At 39.1% G+C, this 2,012-nt stretch overlaps 1 protein-coding gene across 1 annotated transcript; it reads left to right on the forward strand.

Moving 5' to 3' along the window:
• Positions 1-473: 473 nt before the first annotated feature.
• Positions 474-1,301, forward strand: LOC127137707 (uncharacterized mitochondrial protein AtMg00810-like). The gene has a single exon (XM_051064141.1). It carries the CDS (start codon positions 474-476, stop codon positions 1,299-1,301), a length of 828 nt encoding a protein of 275 aa, XP_050920098.1.
• Positions 1,302-2,012: the final 711 nt, after the last annotated feature.

The raw sequence follows: 2,012 nt of genomic DNA on the forward strand, positions 1-2,012 counted from the left end.
AACCCAGAATGCGAAGTTTGCAAGATCTGTATGATTCGACAAGTGAAGTGCACCTTGTATGTCTCTTGGCAGATGCTGAAAACATCAGTTTTGAAGAAGCAGTACAAGACTAGAAGTGGAAAAGTGCCATGGACGAAGAGATCGGGGCGATTAACCACAACAACACTTGGGAGCTAGTTGAATTGCGAAAAGGTAGTCAACCCATTGGTGTAAAGTGGGTATTCAAGAAAAAGATGATCGCTCAAGGAGAAATAGAACGATACAAAGCGAGACTTGTTGTGAAGGGATACAAACAGAAAGCAGGAGTTGATAATGACGAAGTATTTGCACCTGTTGCAAGAATGGAGACAAATCGATTACTCATATCTCAAGCTGCTCAATTCAAATGGCCAATATTTCAAATGGATGTCAAAACAGCTTTTCTGAATGGTGTACTCGAAGAAGAAGTCTATGTTGAACAACCACTCGGGTACATGAAAGCTGGAGAAGAGAAGAAGGTACTGAAATTGAAGAAAGCGCTATATGGGCTGAAGCAAGCACCGTGGGCATGGAACACACGTATCGACACACATTTCAAGGAGAACGGGTTCGAGCAATGTCCGTACGAACATGCCCTCTATGTGAAGAAAAATGGAAGAAATGTATTACTTGTTGCTCTCTATGTCGATGATCTTATTTTTCTGGGCAATAATGATCAGATGATAGAAGAATTCAAAAGCATAATGACACGTGAATTCGAGATGACAGACTTAGGCCTGATGAGATTCTTTCTTGGTCTGGAGGTTCGACAAGAAGAAACAGGAATCTTCATCTCACAAGAAAAATATGCAAAAGAAATCTTGAAAAAATATAAGATGGAAAGCTGTAATCCGGCTTCGACGCCAATGGAACCAGGAACAAAGTTGCCGAAATTTGATGGAGGAGAACGTGTCGAAGCAGGCAAATATCGAAGTTTGGTAGGAAGTCTTCGCTATCTCACATGTACAAGGCCATATATTTCATTAAGTGTAGGCATAGTAAGTCGATTCATGAAGGAGCCAGTTTACACACATTGGAAAGCATTGAAGCGAATTCTGAGGTACACCCAAGGAACAGTGTCACTTGGGATGTTCTACTCGAATTCAGACAAATACAAGTTGGTTGGTTACTCTGATAGTGATTGGTGCGGAGACATAGATGATCGAAAAAGCACTTCTGGATATGTGTTCTTCATGGGAAATACTGCATTCACTTGGCTTTCTAAAAAGCAGCCAATAGTAACACTTTCGACATGTGAAGCAGAATATGTAGCAGCATGTTAAGTGTAGTTTTGGTGTCGGGTTTTTGTTATCGTCTCCACAGGGATTGTGAGATATCGCCGCCGTTCGACAGTTATTTTAATTCTTAACTCGTAGTAACAAGGGGGTTTTGGTTTTAGTCACGGTAGCTTGCATAAAAGTGTAAGAAAATGCGGTAAAAGTTTTGCTTTTTCTATTTGAGAAAGATTGTCAAAGTTAGGGTTCGACGATCACTTTGCATGTATATGTTCGATCAACAAACTCATAAACTCCTTTAGATGATAAATCATTTCACAAAGTCCTCCCAATGTGTTTATCTCTACCACACATTGTGGGTTTTCCCATTTTTATCCATTGTTTATCTCTAACACAATCTATCAAAATGACAACTTTTTGGTTCAACTTTATGGTGAACAAAATCATTCATTACTATCTCTAGCTAACAAACAAGATTGGATGAAAACCTAGGTAAAGAGTTGGTAAACATCTCTCGATCATAAACCAACACAAAGAGTTTTCAATAAAACAAAGTTTTCACCATACATTCGTCATTAAAGAGTTTACAAATGAAGATCATCCCACTTACATACAAAGCTTATGATCATCTACATCTAACCTTGACAAAATGAAGAACTTAGCCACTCATTTTCATGGTGGCTTGTACAACAAGTTTCAGAAGAAGGTTGATCAACATCCGAGTCGAAGAATCGAGATTGGATGGGAATCCACCTTCTT

The sequence above is a fragment of the Lathyrus oleraceus genome, chromosome 4 (assembly GCF_024323335.1).
Source record: "Lathyrus oleraceus cultivar Zhongwan6 chromosome 4, CAAS_Psat_ZW6_1.0, whole genome shotgun sequence".
NCBI lineage: Eukaryota > Viridiplantae > Streptophyta > Magnoliopsida > Fabales > Fabaceae > Lathyrus > Lathyrus oleraceus.

What these genes read in the sequence shown, in the direction of transcription:
- LOC127137707 (XM_051064141.1), top strand. Translation starts at nt 474, where the DNA reads ATGAAAGCTGGAGAAGAGAAGAAGGTACTGAAATTGAAGAAAGCGCTA.